The sequence below is a fragment of the Vigna angularis genome, chromosome 4 (genome assembly GCF_016808095.1).
Source record: "Vigna angularis cultivar LongXiaoDou No.4 chromosome 4, ASM1680809v1, whole genome shotgun sequence".
Lineage (NCBI taxonomy): Eukaryota > Viridiplantae > Streptophyta > Magnoliopsida > Fabales > Fabaceae > Vigna > Vigna angularis.
This window is the reverse complement of record NC_068973.1, coordinates 4,786,317-4,805,525: the sequence shown is the minus strand read 5'-3', so window position 1 is coordinate 4,805,525 and position 19,209 is coordinate 4,786,317. Positions and strand designations below refer to the sequence as shown.

Here is a 19,209-nt window from a genome sequence, read left to right as displayed (position 1 = left end):
TTGTTATTCAAGTTTCGAAACGAGAGAAATGATAAAATTATATGCCAAGGAAATGCATTAAGATTTATAATGATTGTAGAAATAAAATTCATTTGAATCCAATATCCAAAGTATAATAGAAATATGATTGGTCATCAACTATATTACCTGTGATTACACCCAGTGTACTGTGTGTACATGCCATTCCGATTCAGTCCGAAACACAATTTCTTCCATTTATTTCTCTCATTGAACTAAAACACCCCTTAGTGTAGGGAAAGTACCTTACCTCGCCATCCTTATTGTTGACCCAAAATACAAATAATCTCGATTTATACGGGGACTTTTAAAGAATTGTGAAACACGATATCTAAGGTCTTTCATAGACTTGTTATTAATTTAAATAATATAGTACATAATTCATAGACTTATTCTATTTATCCTCTGTTTTTAGTCCAATTTTCCATTGGAAGGAAACTGATCCACTTGAGAACAATAGTGTGTGTATGGATCATGTGCGAGGTTCTGAAGAACATGAAAGAAAAATATCTTAGTTTACAGCCAAATGATAACATAATGCTTCAATAACTTGGAAGATGAGGTAAGAAAAAGAAGATTGTCTGCATACCTGCTCCTGTGAGCGGAAATACATAAAGGGTGTGTAATATAGAAAGTTTGACACCCTAGAGGTATATATATCTGCATACCTGCATTTGAGATAAATTAAAACAGTTCATTTTCAATGAAGTGCATAGTCTGATACGATAGAGATCTGGCGTGCGTAGAAGAAAGAACATACTTCTCAATTTGTCGCATTAAGTGGCTTTTATCCCAAAAATCACCACGTGATAGATAGCCCCACCTAATGTAGGCAGATACAGTAGAGCAGGTTAATAACTAGCATCTGGTATAAATAGCTGAAATGCAAGACAAATAGCATATATATTGATCGCTAAGAATAGCGTGTTTTCCTCTCTCGAAACAATGAAAAATAGAAACAAAAAAAATGTTTTACAACATTTAGAAGGCTTAAAATCAGGATTGCTGAGCTGATACAAGTTCACATGCGTTAGAGATGTATTGTATCAGTTGGATTAGCCCTGTATTGTCAGTAAACTGATGAACTGAACACTAGACTAGTAGTTTTGTTAGCTGTGTTGTGACTTAACTGTATCAGTCAAGATAACTATTGTCGTAACAGATCTCTTGTTATAAATATAACAACCGCTAGTCATATTAGTTGGAACAACTTCAACACCAAAATGTGATGTTGACAGAGTTGAGCAAAACTGTGAAAGGGCTTAAAGTTGGTGGAAAGGAGTTGCTGAAGAAGTCATCGCAGGAATCTCACTTTGATGAGTAAAGAAGGTGGAATTACCCATGTTTGAATGTGAAGACCTAGTGGCGTAGAGCCAAATCTGATATTCCTTCCGTTGCCCATTTGAGTGGAATTCTCAAAAACCAGATCAATGTGATTGTTTATACCAGACCAAATTGAAGGTTGAATGGATCTAACAACAGGTTGATTACCCGCTCTTGCGGTCTTAGCCCACTCCAAAATAAAAGAAATAAGATCCCAACTAAGCTTTAAAATAGCTTCCTTTATAATACGACTTAACACCAACCTACAAAAACAACCTTCTTTTTTCCAACATCACCTGTTGATTGTTCTTCTTTTCACTATGGAAGTTGTATTCTTGCTAAAAGTAATAGAACTCCTTAGCCCTCTCAACCTTACCATCATACATCTAAAGTTTTTTGTGTAGTCTGCAGTGCTGTATAGGGTTCATAAAAATTGCAATCCAATTTGGGAAAAAAATTATTTGTTTACATTTATTGATGCTCACACTTAAAAATGTGTTAGATCTACCTTATGCATGAGAATTTGATGTTCTTAATATATATATATATATATATATATAGAGAGAGAGAGAGAGAGTGAGATATATATATATATATATATATATATATATATATATATATATATATATATATATATAGATAGATAGATAGAGGTATATAATGTTTTTTCAGAAATGGTAGAAACATATTTTGACACAAAAGCCTCTATTTTTGAAAATGGCAACGACACTTAAATCTTTAATAAGAATATAAATGAATTCTTCAAAATAAAGGTTTTTGTGGAAAAGATAATATACTTATCTGATAGGTAACTGTTACAATCAGAAAGTATAAATAATAATATGACAATAATTTTGTAAACTAATCTGGCGTACAGATCAGAAAAAATAATTATTCCTATAGCTGTTGTGGCAAAAAAGAGGGAAAGAAGGAAATGCATTATATTCTAATTACATCAAATCCTAATATTAACAGCCTAAATCACATCTCATTAATTCTGATTGATATCCATATATCGATCCCTTGATCAAGATTTATTTCCTCAATTATCAACAATATCATATCAACATTAATTCCAAATCGAATTAATTCATATAAGAATTCAACATTCTCCCTCAAGTTGGGTCTTAGATGTCAATCATGTGTAACTTGGATCTCAAGTTCTCATAGTTTGCTCTAGGTAGAGCCTTGGTCAAAATATCAACAGTTTGATGACTAGGAGTTTGCACAAGGTTAATTATCCCATCACGAATCTTCTATTTTTTGAAATGACAATCAATTTCCACATGTTTTGTTCTATTATGTTGCACAAGAATTTTTGTAGTGCTAATGACAACTTTATTATCGCATAACAAACTCATGGTATAATTAGTAGGCACCTTAAGCTCCTCAAGCATTCTTCATATCCACATTCCGTCTCAAATTCCGTGGGCCATGGATCTGAACTGAACTTCTGCACAACTCCTAGCAACCACAAGTTGTTTTTCACTTCTCCAAGTAACTAGGTTCTCTCAAATAAATGAGCAGTACCCACTAATTGGTGTCTATCAATCAATAATTGGCGTAGTCTGTATATTAAATATTTACTTGAGTTCTTCTTGAAATACAACCACCTTCAGGAACCATGGAATGCCAATGAATCTTCATTATCTCAAAATTAGGGTCATTTGACCCTGGTTTTCTACCATTGATGCGGTATGATCTTGACCATCCTTTAGAATCCTCTGAATATATTAGCTCCACTGTATAATTTCAGCCATTAAATCAATAGGGACCCACCACATTTGGTAGATAATTAGGACTCATAGGAGTAAATTTCGCCTCAACCATTGAGAAAAAGGAAAAATAATAAATAGCAAATGTTAAAAGAGCCGTTTGCTAAGAGGACAAAATAACTAAGATCTTCTAAAAATTGAGTCAAACTAGATGACAACACCTTTTGGGATGGGACTACGGATCTCTGCAAGCCTGTCTTTGGTGGCAGCAGCGACAAGTGGGTGTCTCTGGAACAGGGTGTGGGTCACATGTTCTCATGTTGATGGTGGCACATGGCGTTTCTGGGGGTGGTGCGACTACAAGCAGTGTGATCGCTGGTGTGAGACACATCTTTTTGTCTCACCACTTACAACCAACTCTAATATTAATTGGCAAGTACCCAGGCACTTGGGCAACCCACCACGGAAAACTAGTTTAATTGAGAAAATAATCAAATACTTATATTTTCTATCAAGCATCTTATATTACTCGATGTGGAACTTAGACATCTCAAAATAACTAAGCTCCTATCATACACTCATGCAAATTAGGTTGGAAGTATAAATAGACTGAATATCAACATCAGGCTATAGCACTCTTGTTGGAAGAAATCTGGTAGTTGGAGAAGGAAAAAAAAACTGTAACAGCACGATCAATGGAGAAGCTGATTTAGACAGTGACTCATCGAATTTGTCAGGTGTTATGGGTGGAAAAAGTTCTAAAAGAGTTGAACGCTTTAATACCCCACCAATAAAGTTGTATTTATTTTGTTTCCATGAATAGCTAGTAACTATTTTGTTCCTTTCTAGTTTAGCCTTTATTTTGGCAATTCATTGTTGTGATATTTTCTTGCCTTTGTTTAGGATAAAGTTTCCCTATTTTACGATATCACCTGATGTAGTTCCCATTTATAAAAAGGAGGAATATCTGCCTGGTATATTCATTGAAAATAATTCTCCATATTTTCAACTTACAAATATCAATTATATCCTAAGAATTCAGGCAGGCAATGAACGAGCTTCCAACAATACCCTTGACCAAGGAACCAAGATCCACCAAAGCAGACCAAGAACAAAACATAGTTCAAATGGTGATGATGGGAGTGCCATAGACTGAAAGAACAGGACCTGCATATGGCATTTTCAGAAAACAGCGCAACTACTTTAAGGTTTAAGGAACTCAGGACCATTATCCAACCAAGGGTATAGCTGAGTATACATAAGCTATATAAGCTATATGTGTGTGTGTATGTGTGTGTATAGAAGACCTGTGGCAGAAATAAAAAATAGCTTAGTATAATGAAGAATTTGTATATCAACAGGCCTCTTCTTTGAACATTACCTTTTATTGAAGAGAGCCCCATATGCCTCTAGCATTGGAGCAATTTTTCCATCTAGTATTTGCATGACGGCAAGTAATTTCTGCATGCTTTGACTAAGGTTTTCATTGTCCATGTCAGTTGCACCAACGGTCTTTAAAACATAGAAAATCTAAATATCAATATTAATAGAAATATAACTTTGCAGTCTTGAATAAATATTCATATTAAATTTATCTTGGTTCAATTAAGAAAATATAACAACTAACACAATGCAAATTCAACAACAACAAATTCAATAAGAATTCTCACAGTAGAATTAGAAAAATCAATATGTATACAAATTCTCAGAACAGAGATAAATGAATTACCTCTTACGCATAATATAAATTTTGTGTCCTTCACTGATGCTTATTCAAGGTTCAATTAGATTTTTCCTACATAGTCTAAATTTAAAACACTAGTTGTACACTATTTGTCTTTCAAACTTTTAAGCTAATCCTTGAATTACAGCTTGACTCAAAAATAAAAAATGTTCACTTTGATTAGAGTGGAGAATATCGGCCATTACCGTTTTAGCTAATCATGGTATTTCTCATAGACTCATCTGCCCTCATACGCACCATGAGAATGGTATAGTTGAAAGAAAACATAAACAAATTATTGATTTGACCCTCACCTTATTGTATCATGCTTCTCTTCCTATTTTAGGATTATGATCTTATCACAGTTTTTCTCGGTGATGTATTATTTTAAAAAAATATGAAAAGATTAGAGAAGTACATAGCAAGGAATAGCTACAATCTAATTCTTAATCGCTAGACTAGGTACACGCAAAAAGTAGATTTACAAAAGCTGGACAACAATATAATTAACTATTCCAACAAGTTGTTTGCTAGATAGTTGGCTAGATTTCTCACCCTATATAATGGGTATTTTCCACTCACTAACATGAATAAAAAAAATTCTTTTAGCCAATCTAGTTTTTCTCTACTTCCTATTTCTAATAGAATGTAATTAAAGATACATTAAAAGTAAATAAAAAAGAACTCCAAATTTCTAGCTTTACATGATTCTATAACAGAACCATGCCTTTGAGAAGTAAAGGACGAAACTTACTTGAGCATTAAGCCTTTTACTTCGCCTCTGTAGAGTAAGTTGTAGTTGGTTAAAGATATCACCAACAACTTCCTTTTGATTTATAAGCTCCAACAGTGATTGTCTATAACCTCGGCTATGAATTAAGGCATTATACTGAATTTGTAGCATTTGATAAAGCACAAAGAAATTCAGTTTTGGAGAGCATTTGAAGCATTATAGTTTTTCAATATCGTAGAAATGATTCACAACATAAAAAAAAACTGAGCAACCAAATTTAATTGATCATAAACTACACTAACAAAAGTTGTTGTGTCAATAGATTGCACTCACTTCTTCTTCCAATTCTCGACAAATCAATGCTGTTCGCCATTGCAAATGGACTTTGGATTGGTTAACATCAGTGTAAATGTGGTCTCCAATGTAAAGTATATCATTTCCATGTATATTCAGGGAACTTTCAACCATCTTTGCACTCCCTCCTGAGTACAAACCACCTGCCGAATATGGTAAACAAAGTACAACACAAAGTTAAACATCCTAAAAATAACTTCAAAGTAGCACATTCAAAGTCATTGCATTCTCCATGATACATTCAGAGTGCATTCCCTTGGTAAAGATTTTGGAATACTAGGAAATAACTCAGAAACAAAATACTGAAAACGTAAATTATACTTGACACAACTAGGTCTCCAAATGTCAGGGTGAACTAATGCAAAAGGTGATGCAGGGCGTTGTGAGACACTATGAAGAAAGGAACTATGACTGTGTTTCCCTGATTGACATGTCTCACACAACAAATTAGATAAATTGGACAAACATGTTGCTGCAATTTTGCAAGACTGGGATGACCTAATTGAGCATAAAGAAGATATGGAGACTCCATAACTGTGTCAACATGTGTAGAAGGATGAAGATTCTCATAATTTAGGGTAAAACGTATATATTATTATGCTGAGATTACAAATCCATATATACAATGCTAGAAAGCTATTTGAGGAAGTATAATAATAGCTCAATTTGCTATTTACAACACTTTCCATATAAAGACAAGTAAATTCACTTTTTGTTCTTGTTTTTTCTTTCGAATAATAGAAGTAAGGAATTGTGTCCTAGATAAAATTCTTGATGAGATATTTTAAACAATAAAAGAAAAGTTTGAAGTCACATGTGATGTGATGCTCTTTATCCAAAATAAGAACAATTTACACTTTGTGAAAAGGCAACGAAACATACTCTGTAGGACATAGGGAGCACCTACCAATTTGAGCCTTAAAGCATTGACGCATCAAACCCTCATCTGTTACCAGCTCATACATGGGGTGTGACATTTGGAAGAATTCTGGTTTGTTTGCCGAGACAACAATCTACTCATGACCAAGAGCCATATCAATTTATGCAAGGTTTATTTCAAAAGTCAAAAGAAAATGGTATCTTTCATTCCTCCACAATCAAGAGGGTAAATTCATATAGCATTTATAATCTCCAAGAACTTACAATGTCAAATAAATCTCGCCAACCCATGTCACTAGGAAGGAATCTATTAAAGGAATAATGCATCATTTTGTCTGTATAATGATAATCTGAATTGGTAATGAGCACAAGCTTTTTTCCGGCCTGTTTCATGAAGATAACAAAGTAAGGAGTAGAAGCATATTACCTAAAATGCAAAATAATGATTAACACAAGTAATACCTCCTTTTGATCCAAAAGTGTCAAGGGCAATTCCGGATCAAGCTCCACAAATTGTTCAGGGTTGGACATAATCTCATTCTAGATAAATACAGTAAGTTAATAGAGCTCACATAAAGCACAACATAACTACATCATCCTAGATAATGAAAACATGTGTATGTTCACCTTGAGGTGACCTTCTAGATGTGCCGTGAGAAGGGCCATTCCCATAGCCTGAAAGTCAAGTCAAAGGTGAGAAAGAAAGAATAGTTGTACTCAATATAATTTTATCAAGATATGTGCACACTACCTTATAAAGCCCTTTATAATCAAAGGGTCCAAGATTGGCTGGTATAACCCCATCATCCAACATGTCAACCATCTAAAAATAATCACATCACATCAATAAAGTCTCATCCCATCAAACTTTGAATTAAATTAAAAGTGGAAAGTATAAAATAGATGCTTACAATATAGATAATGTTAGTCACAATACAAGAATAAACTAGACTAAACCTGCTTACTAGAGTTGCTTCATGTTAAAACTCACCCTAATATTTAAAAACTCTCATTTGGACCTATCAACTAATCTAAAATAAACATTTAAAATCCCTAGGTGACAAATAAAAAGTAAAAGAACGGCACTCTGTTTCCGCTAAACTACAAGGATTCATAGATATAGGCAGTGTAGAGAGAAAAGCATATGAGCAAACTGTAATGGGATAGACTACAATATATGGTAACCTTCATATTGAATTACTAGGTTAAGTATGTACAAGCAAATGGGGTTGGTCCATATACATACTAAGACCATTTATAAACAATAATTTCTAACCTTCCCTCTCAAGTTGAGCATAGATGTTGACAACATCCAACTTGCTACAAATAAAATCACTAACACCATATTTAAAGCTTTGGTAAATACATGTGCTAGTTGGGCCAAACTTATGTGCATACTAAAACCTTTTTCCTCTTAACTAGTAATAGCTCTCAATTTTAAGAAACCAACACAACCTATCATCCTTTGTTAGAATTTGAAAAGAACAAATAAACTAAGATCAAAATTTCACTACACAATTTGTAGTTGAATACCAATACAACAAAAATTAAGAGGTTTTCAATAGCAATTAACTTGTACCTGCATGTAAGCCACAGCTTCCGACACGGAGAAGAATGTGCTTAGAAACACCCATCGACCCTCTTGCTGCAAGTCCACCATTTCTCTCCCATATATCTCCCTTCCACACAAAAAATAAGGTATTTATAGAGGGAAAACTTAAACTATTAAAATGATTTCAAAATACAAGCACTAATAAGGTTGTATAGTCTAAACGTAATCAATAAAAACAGAAATAAAATTTGAATTAAAAATAAATATATAATATGAATAACTATATAGGATATTCTCTCATAAACTAGAGTCTACTACACTTTAACTTAAATAGGTGAATGGATGTCCTATAACAATAGGTGGGTAGAGACTAAAAGCTCTTAGTTTCTTGAGTGTTTATTCATTTTTCTCTCTTTTACTAGTTGGTTCTATCAAATGGTATCTCTTAGAAAGTGAAATCCAAATTTCACAAAAAATATTTGTAAGAAGATGTTTGCACTCACTTATATAATATAATTTTGACATATTTTAAGATATCTTGAGCGCGGGACTAAATATTCAAGGGTGGTACGATAGCGGTTTGATAATGGATGACATCATAGGTCCAACAAGCCTTACTAGGATAGACTTTGATACCATCTTAGAAAGTAAACTTTAATTATAACTCAATCTTACAAAATCGACTTGTAAGACGAGATTTTCACTCATTTATATACTATAATTTGGCCATATCTCAAATCGATGTGAGATTTTCAACAATATCAAAGCTTTAATCTTTAGGAGTTGTGGGGTATTGAAAGTGAGTCCACAATTTGATTTCCAACATTTGATGTGATGGTGAATGCCTATTGGTGGTTGATCAATTTAGATAATTTCTTTGATGGTTTTTGGATTATGAGTAGGAAAATTTATCTTTGGTTTGGATGGCATTGAGAGGAGGCAATCTCAATTGGTGGTTTTCTTGAAAGAAAAGCAACCAAAATACCACACTTTTTTTTTTTCCTTTGAGAAGGTTTGTTCAAGTTGTTACAACCAAAGGTTAGGGGTATCTTCAAGATTAAAATCCTGAAGAGCAAGACTGTTAGATGTATTTTCAATATATAGACCTAGGCCAATTTGTAATGTATTGTACAATCAATATATAATGTGTTCCTTTGTTGTGCTCATGATACACAAGGATTCATTTGTATGAATATCTATCTTATATTCCTACAAAGTTGTTACAACCAGAGTTTGGGGAGTATCTTCAAGATTAAAAACCTAAAGAGCATGAAACAATAGCAAAGATGAACCTCAAGAGAAGAGTCAATGTGAAGATTGGTTCAGTAAAATCTTGTCAAGGACCCTACACTATTTAACTTCATCTGACCATCTAGTAGAAGATGTATATCTTCTAGTACCAAAATGGATAGTCTTGGTAGAACATTTAGTCTTTTAGCTTCTATTGAGACTAGTATCATCTAGAGCAACCACCTACACAACATTTCAACTTAGTAGTAAGAGACACTATTCACGTGTCTTCTCCACTAGTTTATGCATGTTTTATGAAAATTAGTTACAGTAGTTACCCACAGCGAAAATTATTGTTAACTAAGAGTTGTTGTTCAACAGTAAAAACAAAAAATTGTGAGAGTTCATTGAGAGAGAAACTTAAAGTAGTAACACTGTTCATAGTGCATTATGTCATGGATGTAGATTGAAGTTCATTAATAACACTTCAATTGAACCAAGGTATTTTCTGTGTGTGATTGGTTTTTGTTCTTTCTTAGTTTACACTACATCAGTTTTGTTTGCAGATTTCTTTCTCTATTATCAGATTATCGCTGTGTGGTGAATGCTTCTGCAGTGAGTTTGTTAGAGCTATTCCACTATAGGCAAGAACCAATGGTGCATACAACAAAAACGGATGAAAGGAAGCAAGAAAAAATAACTAGAGATAAAGATGGTGACTAAGGACAGCAAGGAGAGAAACATGGCATCAGAGAAGAATTAAAATTAATGGATGGATCAAGAACAACAACATAAGACGAATAAATGATAAAAAAAGAGACTAAAGATGGAGTATCTTTAGCTTTAGAGACAAAACCAAAATTTAAAGCTTTTTAGTATGGCAGAAACCTCATACCAAAAACTAAAATAGAATCTCTGAAGAACAAGGATTGGATCCAAGAAAACAAAGATCATTGCAAGGAGAAAATGGAGGGAGAATCAAATAAACAACAAAGAACACAACAAAAAGGGTTCTTTTTCTAGGGTAGCCTTGTCATAAGTGGCTATTGTGTTGATGATGGCATCCATACATTGCTGATGTTGAAAAGGGAAGAAATCACCTGCGACTGGGAAAGGGTGGGTTTTGAATACGCTAGTCACTACTGCCACCTGAACCACCAGACTCAAACTTGGCAACATAGGGAAGTGGGACTCCACCATCAAACTCAATTAAGTTTACAAAGAAGCTTCTATTGAGCTACATTGATGAAGAGTTGCATACTGCTACATCTTGAGCTACATTAATTTAATTTGTATTGCCCGCTGAACTACTTTTTCCCCTTCTTGGGTGACTAGATTTAGTTCAAATGAAACCTAAACCTAATTAAAAGTTAATGCAATTAAAAGTTTACCTTGTTATGTTTGTTGTCAGCCACAACACCATTCAATTAAAAAATAATAGAATTAAAATTCACCTTTTTCTGCAGCTGCAAACACCTGTTCTCTTTCTTGGTGAATGGGGGTTTCAATTAAAATAAAATTCAAACCCAAATAAAAATTAAGGGTGTTTTCTGCTGCACCGTTTACCTTCTTGACTGAATGAGTTTCAATTAAAACAAAACCGAATTAAGGCACTTGCAACTTACAAACATCTCTTCATGTAACTTGCATTGGTTGCTTGCAGGTGCATCTCTTCACCCAAATTCAATTAAATGTACAATTAAGAAATTCATAAGAGGCACTCGTTCACCTAACATGCATCTCTTCTCCTTATGAAATTCAAAAACTACAGTCACATACCTAAGTCAGCAGAGCGGCACTCACAGACTAAAGACATCAACAGATTTTCTTCCACTTCACATTGCTGGCCAGAAAATATTCACACTCACGGATTGATTTTATTTTAATAATTTGTCATTTTCACTCGTGTGCATATACATACATATGTATATGTGTGTGTGATATTTTTGTAGAAAGTAAAATCTATAATTCGTGTTATGATCCCAAGATTTACAACTTTGTGAACCCTCCACAATTCTAACTATAATCTTGATTTTAACCACCTTGGTGGAAACTAAGTGGAAGAAAGTTACAGTCACTTGGCAGAGGCAATAAAAGTTCTTTGTTTTATTGTGTTTTTCATTATCTTTACCAGTTGGTTCTATGATTTTCTAGCAGAAAAAGTAGTTGATTCATAGGATTATTTAAGATGCACAAATAGTGTGTTAACTCATTTTAAAGAATGGGATACGGAACCAGTGAGCCCTGAGGTATACGTATACCTGGACTTCAATAAGACTGAATACATGATAGCATCATAAAACCTTCCATATTTCATCATTAAGTTCCATATATAATAAAAATGAATTACCATAGAATCATTATCTACTAAAGAGGTATCTACTTTAAGAAGTTGTTACTTGTTGCAGGCTTCGTTCATATAACAAATTGGTGAGAAGACTCTATGAATTTCTATAATAAAAATTCAGAGTCACGATGCTCAGCACACTTACCTCACAGCATGAGTAGATAACAGCTTGGTTCCATGCATAGCTCTTTTTATACAACCGAATCGATCAGCTTTAACCAAATTACCTCTCTCTTTATCTATGACAAGACCTCTAATAACCTGAACAAATTTAATGGAATGTAAATGTCACTTGGAAAAACCAGAGATAATATTAATCCAATCCAATGAATCACAAAATGCTTCAGCTTGCCAAAGATGACATATTACCAGGTCTGGATCAAATGTAAGTCCATCCACAGGGAAACCCATTTTCTTGAGGTTTTCCATACAGTAGTCATAGGCCCGCCCTTCCCAAGCCTGTTAAGAGACACATCCATATAGTAGAAGTTCAACTAAGATGATACTTACAGTAAATAACCTATAGTTTCAAAAAACAACACTGAATAACCTCTTTCATACTTATTATTTGATGTACAAAGCAAAATGATCTTAACATAAATAAGAAAAAAAAGACTTTAAGCCCCATGAGGAGAAAATAATTTGCACCACTACTCGTGTGCTAAATTCTCAAAACTAATGATACACGATATACCCAAAGAGTTCTGGCCTTTGGTGACTGGCCCAATATTCAAATGTGTAATGCATTAAGGTGCTTAATCAAAGAGAGCTGATTACTCAATAAAGTAGGATTAACACACACAATGACCTAGAGGTAAGGCCCAAGGACGACCCATGCCCAATAAAACTTGGTTAAGATTCCCAGGTAATTACACTGTTCATTTGGCATTTATTACTGAGAAGCATACTGCTGACTAGAGCTTTTTGGTAACTCCATCCAAATATCTCACATATTCCAAACACCACAAAGAAAAAGCTTGTAGACTTGGGATATTATGGAGAAAATTACCACAGTACCCATGAACAGGTAAATTAACAAATGCCAAAGAGAACATTCATTAAAAACCTCGTGATGCCACAGTCATAGTCTGTATAGCCTTCTTAAACTACAGAGTTTATTTGTAATTGTTTTTATTTATATGCATGACATGTAATACAAGTGAGCATTACAGTTATATGTGTAAGCATAGTAGTTAAAATATAATGGTTCATAAAATTATATAGCATAGTAGAGACCTCACATCAATTGCAGATGCGATCAATATTCTTATAGCGCTTAAGCAGTCCTTGTCTTACAAATTAGCTTTGTAAAATCGAGTTATGCCTTTAACTCAAATTCTAAAAAACATTAATGTTGAGTAATTTTAGATTATCGAGACACTATAATTTCATCACTACCTTCACATTATAATGCACCAAGGTATAGTCCATGTCATATCCAATGGCACTAATTGACCTTAGATTGAGGGACCGGGAGCAAAATATTCCACGAGCTGAATTTCTTGACAAAGAAGGACTCTGCATGAGGACAATAAAGAACGTTATTTTACTTTATGTACAATATAGAATGATCAAGCCAAACCCAAACAGGGTAGAATGTGAGGGTAAAAATATAGAGAGTGTGCCAATCACCAACAATTAATGAAGAAAAGACATAAGGTAAAAGATATATAGTAGGCCAATATCTTGAGGTAAAATAAAAATACTAGAAAACTTGCACCCACTACCCAGCACATTAATTGAAAAGGAAGAAAATAAAAATTTCAAATTGTACAATAACATAAATTAATTTCCTAACAAAAGTCCCACTATATATAACATCCTCAAATTGGCAACCCTCTGGGAACAAGGTTACTGTCCCATACGGAGGTTTTAGTCCCACAGTATTCTTTTGTTCCAATCAAGCCTTCTAATGTTTCTATTTATACAACTCAAGTCATTCAATTACAAATGGAAATAATTGATGCAGCACAGGATTTTCAAGTGACAAATATATTATCATTGGTCATTTGAAAGCCTGCTATGATATATAGAACTAGAATTGCTTAACTGGTATAATAAAAACGAAACAAGAAAAATCATTGCATGGTGCTTTTAATCCTACACATCACAGTAGTCTTTTTAATCCAAAAATCATGTGCCGTTTTCCTTAAATATCAGATGTCAGACTAACAGAAGGATATTGAAGGACAAACATTACAGGTCAGAAATGAGGAACCAAATAAAATTAATCCCATAAGTAGAGTTTAATTTTGATATCTATCAGAAGGACTCAATTTTCGATTATTTGGAAATCCATGATTGCACATCAGTGTAACCCTTATACAGTTAATGTACTACAATTAAATTCTTAGTAAATTACATCAAAGTCTCAAGTTTGTGAACCCTGTGACAACACCTCCTCTGGTTTCATATTAAACTAAGTCCTGCATTTAATTGTTTACTAAGGGTGTCTGAAAAAGTTATGCAATGAGTATATACATGATATGAAAAAAGTTTACACAAATTCTAAAACTAGATAATGTGTTGTTTGCAATTTACATAGGCTTCATAAACTGCCTAAGGGCAGGTCTGTGTAGCATACTCTATATCTATTTACTTGACTCCAAAAACATAAATCTAGTAGGGATAACCCACCAGAATATCCAATTTTTTCAATAAATCTTCAGCTTCTCTAGTTTCTGTTCTGACCACCTGCTCAATTGGACCTTCACATACAGCATGTCCATCAATTCCTACAAGGTAAAGAATGATAGTTGCAACCACAATTAATATAATTGTGTTGGATATTTGAAACAGAACAAAGATAAATATTTGTGATTAAGATCAGTAATTTGTGGGCAAGTTGTTAATTATATCAAATTACTATATCCATGTTTTAAAATTTTAGGGAGGAAAAGGAAGGAGGAGGCCCTGAAATTCTTCCACTCCAAATTAGACAACAAAATACATTCAACCCCTTGAATTATATCAATTTCTGATCTTAATGAAGTTTGGTTTAAGTGTACACATTACTTTAGTTAAATCTAGTATAACTTAACCAAGAGATACTGAAAATCAAACTTTTTTTACTTAACAAAATTTTAGGACTGTTAACAAATTAAAAAAAAAAAAACTATAGTTTACCTTAAGAAATAGACAATATATTTACCCTAAATTACATAAGGGAAAAAAATCAAGGACTCTGTGGCCTCCTCCAGTGGAAATGTTTTCAAGAAAAAATTACTGATTCTATATGCAATTTTTGCAAGGGAAGGATATTTTGAACTTGGACCCGCAATCAATAGTATTTTTCTCTTTGGTTGGCTGCCTTATCAAAATTGTCAAGCCCTTTCCTTCAGATTATCTCCCCTTAGTTTAACTATAACACTCTAGCACGTGGCAATGACTGCGACATATCCTCTCTTCCTTTCTTCTAAATAGAGATTTTAAGCAATAGCTATACTTGAATAAGGGAAATAGTTTCTCTTCAATTCATTTTAACTTTGAAACAAAGAAAGACAACTCACCATCTTTTTCTTAGTTGAAGATTCAAACAAGAGAAAGTGACTACTTTAGTTCTGTTTTATACCCTAAATTCCCTTATATTTCACAATAAGCTGTCAAACATAGCACATATCTAAAACATAAGATAGAGAGCAGTTTACTGCAAATCATACATACCTCTTAAATCCATTACTAGAGATTAAAACCTTCTTGAAGATTCACAAAATTGTAGAAGACCTAACCAAGGTTTCCTCCACTTAACCATATATCACTTCATTGTTTAGACAAGTAAAGTTACATATGTAAGGAAGAGGAATTTTTTCCCTTTAAATACTTATTATGAAGTACTTCATGGGCCTCAATAGAATGGGCCAAACAGCAAACCCAGTAACATGCTTTTAATGAAGCCTTAGCTTAGATATGACACAATACCCATATTCAATATGACAAACACACAAATATGGCAATTTCTAGACACAAGACATGACTTAGCTATCATACAATATACAAGATTGGCATCCAACTTCCTATGTATAGGGATGTTTAGCTTCTATTGAAGCTTGTCTTGTATTTTCTGATCATGTTTTTGGTCTATTTTCCTCATGATTCATTATTCCTTTTAATAATATTTTTTCATGTGATGGCAAATGATAGATGTATTTTGAGGTGTCAGCACAATTGAGATGTCAAAGTGTGTATAGTAATACCTAGCATGAGTTTTTTTATTAAAAAAATATACAAGATTGGTATACATTAACAAAAGACAAAAATCCTAAACCAATAGAGGACCAAGAATTTAGAAGTCATTATAGACATAAATTGCTATTGTGTACTTAAGGGAGTTTTTTATTTTATCCTTGCTATATTTTTTTTTTCCTTTATTACATGTGTATCTTGCTATGAATATTAGGATTATGTATTTAAAAATCATCCCATAAGTACAGGGATTTGTTTCCTTAGAGAATTAACTCTCTATATTTCCTAAAACCTTAAACCTTCAATTCTAAACTATCTCAGGGTTCAATTTTATATCATGTCCAAACACTCCAATGTAGGTCTTACAAGATCCAAGTCGTAAACTTATGACTATGACCCCTACAATGAAGATGCCCTCTTGAACCCCCACTTTAATTAATGTTTTATTTTATTGTTGATGTTTTCAAAACATTTTTTTTATTCTTATGACTTAAGGTCTTAAATTTTATGTCATGTCAACGTTTTAATGGAAAAGTCTTATATATCTTAAACTTAAGATCATAGATATGATCCAGCAAAGTAAATGCCCTTATATATCTTCCTAAAATGTTATAAAGAAAATATTAACTACAATAATAAATGTACTTAGTTTAAGAATCATAAAAATAATAAATGCTTACCATACAAAGCATGTAGAGTTATGTAAGGGAATTTAGAATCATTCTCAAACAAAATGCAGCACTAAAAGTTGGCAACATACCACTTTCGTATTCATTTAATACTTTCCCTTGTTCCCACGGGGCTCATTAGCATTTGCGAAATTCAAAAGTTTCAATTAACAACCACAAATGTCAACAAGAAGGAGAAGGAAGACCCATATTTCGTAGCTAGTATCAGGCAAAGAAAAATTGTTAGAGACAACTCCACCATCTCGTGACAAAACAAACGAAATGTATCGAAGCCAGTTCTACTAAATACATTATTAAAGGAGCAAAGTCAGAACAACGGCTCAAACTTGAAATCCCCTCGGCCTCTTTAGTTAAAATTTCAAAATCCTCCCTCTTCTTTCATCTTTTTCCCCTTTTAACCAAACATAGCATAAAGAAGAGAAGAAGAATCAATCTGTTAAACGCAACACAACACAAACCCATGTATTCACGCAACTCCAACTAACCATTATCAGAACAACACAAAACCACACCACGCAAGCACGAAACTAAAGCACACACAAATCAGAAACAACAAAAACAGTAATGGAAAAAGTTACGAGCATTTACCGAAAGACGAGACGAAGAATCCATCAAAGTGCAATACAGCACAAAACCTCACCGCATGAACACAAAACCAAAGCACGCCCAAAACGGAAACAATGTAACGGTAACGGAAAAAACATGGGACCGTTCACTTGAATCCTTGAGACATTCCACCTTAACGCTCAAGTTCCCACTAATCTCTCCCCGAGGTATCCACATCGCAATCACTGGACGGCGTGATGGAGAAAAGGCCACCATCATTAACGTGGTTGGCGTCAACGGAACAGACACGCACAAAGTAGAAGCGTTATTCTCTCGCGGGTTCCGCAACACAGAAGAAGCCGTAACGGAAAGTGACTCCGTTCAATAGCGGCTAATTGGAGGAGCGTGAGGAAGACGAGGAAGTTTGCAAATGTCTTCGCCCCGAACATCGCGGTCGAATGGCGGTGGGTCCGGCGGCGGAAACGGCGAGATGAGATGAGGAAGCGGTTGAAACGGAATGTGTGTTCCCGGGAACGCTTTTAGTGTGTGACAGCTTGGAAGAAATAATATTTTACTTTTTATTACCTGGTTCGTCTCATTGCCTGACGAGGGAATAATTTTAGCGGTATATTTATTTGATTTTTTTTCTTTTTCTAAAATTACAAAAATATATTTTTTATAAATATTTTACTTTTTATAATGTGTCAAATGAACGTAAGTACGTGTCATTTTACTATTATTTTAATTTTAATCGATAAAATTCGCAATAGATTATGAAAATGTTAATTTAATCTCTATAATTACTAAGACTTGAGTCACGTAATGAAAAGTATGTTTCACTCTTTAATTTAACGATTTTTTAAAATTAGTATTTTCGAGGAGGTTTTTTTATTTCCTGTACCTTTCGTTTGCAAATAAAATACTAAATTCTAATAATTTTCCTCAATACTACTGTCACTCCATCCATAGTGCCTTGTCATTCAGCTGTTTATGCTGGAATGGGACGGGATAATTCCTGTGGTATTCCTGTCTTAGAGAAATATACAATTTCTTTTAGATTGGTTTGAGAACATGCAAAAGGACATTTAAATCAGAATTTTTTTAAGTATAAAGTAATTCAATTATAAAAAAAAAGTAAGTTTTATCTCAAAATTAAATTTTGTTTATAGAATTTAAAAGAATCTAACTAATTAATTTATTTTTTAATAGTTATTAATATCAGCTTAATCAGTCATCTAGCACTTCCCTTAACCAGTCTTAATTTCGTGGGGTTTACATTTTTGCATTGGTGGTAAAAGACAACAAATTGAATTATAGGCATAGTCTTCTACATTAGTTCATCTGGAAATACATTCCAAATCAATTAACTGGGGAGTTTAAAAATTATATTTCATATCCTGGTAGATGATTATAAAAAGTTTTTAAGAATTACTCCATCTAGAAAATTACTTTAAATTGAACATTCCATAAATTTATACGGTGATTAGGTTAAATATAAGATTCCAATTGCTCAAATGGCTATTATACTAAATTATTTGCACTAATATTAAAGTTTGCTAATACTTTATAATAGAACTTAAGTTATTTTTATGTATTTGATTTTTTTTAGTTTATTTTTTACTGACTTATATATGATGTTTTCTTCCTTTGTTATTGTTGTATTTGTGTTGTAGGTGGTTTTGCGGTGAGTTTGTTAGATCTATTCCATAATAAATAGGTGTGGTGAGTGTGAACTTTTTAATCATCAAGTAATAACATTGAAAATTAGCTATGTGAATCAGTTTGAATGGTGGTGATTGCATATATGTGTTTTTCTAGTTCAATGAGATTTTTTTTTAAGTTCTCCTTCAATAAAATTCAAAAGTACAATTATTCTTAATTTTATTGACAAAATTTTAAGGCAAGTATCAAATAAGAA

The 19,209-nt window shown here is 33.2% G+C and overlaps 1 protein-coding gene across 7 annotated transcripts; it reads right to left on the bottom strand.

Annotated features, from left to right (window-relative positions):
* Positions 1 to 113: 113 nt before the first annotated feature.
* Positions 114 to 17,877, bottom strand: LOC108319473 (uncharacterized). Of its 7 annotated transcripts, XR_008248393.1 has the most exons (19): positions 15,538 to 15,945; positions 14,512 to 14,609; positions 13,273 to 13,392; positions 12,244 to 12,333; positions 12,020 to 12,135; positions 8,325 to 8,424; positions 7,497 to 7,568; positions 7,373 to 7,420; positions 7,208 to 7,285; positions 7,010 to 7,129; positions 6,774 to 6,879; positions 5,846 to 6,009; positions 5,534 to 5,668; positions 4,438 to 4,568; positions 3,278 to 4,363; positions 2,929 to 3,083; positions 2,721 to 2,805; positions 779 to 841; positions 621 to 686 (listed from the first exon to the last, which is right to left on the bottom strand). XR_008248393.1 is itself a non-coding variant. In XM_052876352.1 (18 exons), the coding sequence occupies exons 4-18, from the start codon at positions 13,303 to 13,305 to the stop codon at positions 430 to 432; spliced, it is 1,410 nt and encodes a 469-aa protein (XP_052732312.1). In that variant the 5' UTR covers positions 13,306 to 13,392; positions 14,512 to 14,609; positions 16,817 to 16,943; positions 17,334 to 17,875; the 3' UTR covers positions 114 to 429. The 7 variants fall into 7 exon arrangements, 4 of the variants coding, with proteins under 4 accessions (XP_052732312.1, XP_052732313.1, XP_017406106.1 ...); XM_052876352.1 differs by lacking the exons at positions 2,721 to 2,805; positions 2,929 to 3,083; positions 3,278 to 4,363; positions 15,538 to 15,945 and adding exons at positions 114 to 504; positions 16,817 to 16,943; positions 17,334 to 17,875 and having other exon boundaries at positions 608 to 686; XM_052876353.1 differs by lacking the exons at positions 2,721 to 2,805; positions 2,929 to 3,083; positions 3,278 to 4,363; positions 15,538 to 15,945 and adding exons at positions 114 to 504; positions 16,817 to 16,943; positions 17,035 to 17,249 and having other exon boundaries at positions 608 to 686.
* Positions 17,878 to 19,209: the final 1,332 nt, after the last annotated feature.

What these genes read in the sequence shown, in the direction of transcription:
- LOC108319473 (XM_017550617.2), bottom strand. An exon ending in ATTATAAAGGGCTTTATAAG is followed by an intron (nt 7,421 to 7,496) that starts GTAGTGTGCACA and finishes CTTGACTTTCAG; the next exon opens with GCTATGGGAATGGCCCTTCT. An exon ending in TTAATGCGACAAATTGAGAA is followed by an intron (nt 687 to 778) that starts GTATGTTCTTTC and finishes TCTCAAATGCAG; the next exon opens with GTATGCAGATATATATACCT.